Raw genomic sequence first — 1858 nt, 5'->3', positions numbered from 1 at the left:
AGTCTGACGGTGAGATTGGTTTCGTTTGTAGGCAAGTTGAAAAGATACAAACACATAGGGAATGTTTAAAATAGCCGGCTACAGAATATAGCCGGCGGCCTCCCAAAACAGCTAGCCTGGCTATAGCTGGCTATTTAACGATTTTGACATCTTTTAGCGGGCTAATGCAGTTAGCCGCACCCTGCGCGAAAGGCTATAGCCGGCTATTTTAAACTATGCATAGGACACTTCAAAACCACGGCAAGAGCTACTGGGAGCAAGGAATGAAGCAATATAGTATTAGCGGCCTCAACTCTGCTAAACAGCAGCAGCAGTAATTCAAATTCGGACCAGGCCCTCAGTGTAAGGTATTACATTGAAGTAAAAGATTTCCCGCCTAGCAGCAGCCTTGAACGTGCCCGTGCTCTTGTACCTCAGGCGATCCAGCTCGCACACGGTGTCCAGCTCATGCGTCTGCAGATCGTAGCGGCAGATGTACTGTGACCGCTGTACAATCATGGCGCCGCCGCCGGGGAGAAGAGCCATCGGGTGCACCAGCCCCGAAATGGTGAGGGAGTAGCGGTGCTCCCATCGCCCGTCTTCTTCCACCAGCGTCCAGATCTTGAGGGGCTGCTGCTCGGCCGGCTTGCTGCTGCTGAAGGCGGTCAGGCATAGCTCGCCGTGCATCTCGTCCAGCATGAAGGAGTAGGACTCGACAAGCGCAGGGTCCAGCGAGTCAGGCAGGCGCGTGACGCTGAAGGTCTCGTCGTCCAGGCTGAGGCGGAGGAGGCTGTGCGGGCTCGGATCGAGACCACGCTTCTCGATGACCCAGAACAGGGCCCCATTGGCGAACACGGCGGTGATCCAACCCGCGACAGGGTATGGCGGATCGGCCGCGGTTTCCCTCCAGGAAGCGGAAGCATCGCCGACGGTGAAGACCTCCATCCCCATGGCGTAGATGCCAGTGCTAGGATCCCTGGAGCGGTAGAAGGCCCGGACCACCTTGTGGCAGCCGGTGCGAGGGTCCCGGCCGAGGCCTACGGGGAGGCAGACCTGGTACCGGTGCATCTTGTTGCGCCTGCTGTGCGGCAGCGTCATGGTGTGCCTGGTCGCCGGGTTGAAGAGATAGACTTTAGTGTTGGTGGGGGCGACCACCAGGCCGTCGCAGTGCGCGAAGGAGCACACGGAGTTGAACTCGCCGAGGAAGTTGCCGCCGTGCATGAGGAGCCTCGCCTCTTGGGGCTCCTCCTCCTCTAAGGAGGAGGGCTGTTGCGGCCACTGATAGAATCGGATCTCGTTGGAGAAGGTGGTCGGCCAAGCCTCGTCCTCGATGACGTAGTTCAAAGCGTGAGGGGTGACAAGCAGTGAAGGGTCCTTCCTCCATCTGGAGGCAGATTGCCGGAGGTGCGCACGGATGAAGAAGGGGTCGGAGATGATTGCGCGCCACACCTTGCTCACAGACTTGAACCGTAGGAGGGACCTGACGGGCAGCCGGATGAGAATCTCGAAAACAAGCTCATCGACCAGCTCGTCCGCAGTTGTCGTCTTCCTCTTCTTGCAAACCTTCAAGGGCATGGCAAGAGAGAGATCCTTAATTAAAGAATAAAGATGGAGTGTGTGTGTGTGTGCTACGACCGGAATCTAAAACTGCAAAATTAAACCCTAATAATGGCCGCAACATGCAAATCAACAGAAATCCCCTCGCGGCCGGCCGCACCTGAGGCAGTGAGCAATGCGACGGTTGCAGCTTGGCCGGCCATGGCGCCATGTGCTGCTGCGGCGGCGTATCCTTTCCTCCTACACGAGTCCCCTCCTCGATCTATCTGCACCAACGAAGAATTCGATCCCAGATTTGTCGATCGTGTTACAGGAAAGGAAA

General features: G+C 57.1%; 1 protein-coding gene across 1 annotated transcript; it reads right to left on the bottom strand.

The window, feature by feature from the left end:
• Positions 1-318: 318 nt before the first annotated feature.
• Positions 319-1554, bottom strand: LOC127325773 (putative F-box protein At2g02030). The gene has a single exon (XM_051352596.1). It carries the CDS (start codon positions 1552-1554, stop codon positions 319-321), a length of 1236 nt encoding a protein of 411 aa, XP_051208556.1.
• Positions 1555-1858: the final 304 nt, after the last annotated feature.

The sequence above is a fragment of the Lolium perenne genome, chromosome 3 (genome assembly GCF_019359855.2).
Source record: "Lolium perenne isolate Kyuss_39 chromosome 3, Kyuss_2.0, whole genome shotgun sequence".
Lineage (NCBI taxonomy): Eukaryota > Viridiplantae > Streptophyta > Magnoliopsida > Poales > Poaceae > Lolium > Lolium perenne.
The sequence above is the reverse complement of the archived record's forward strand: the minus strand, read 5'-3'. Positions and strand labels throughout refer to the sequence as shown.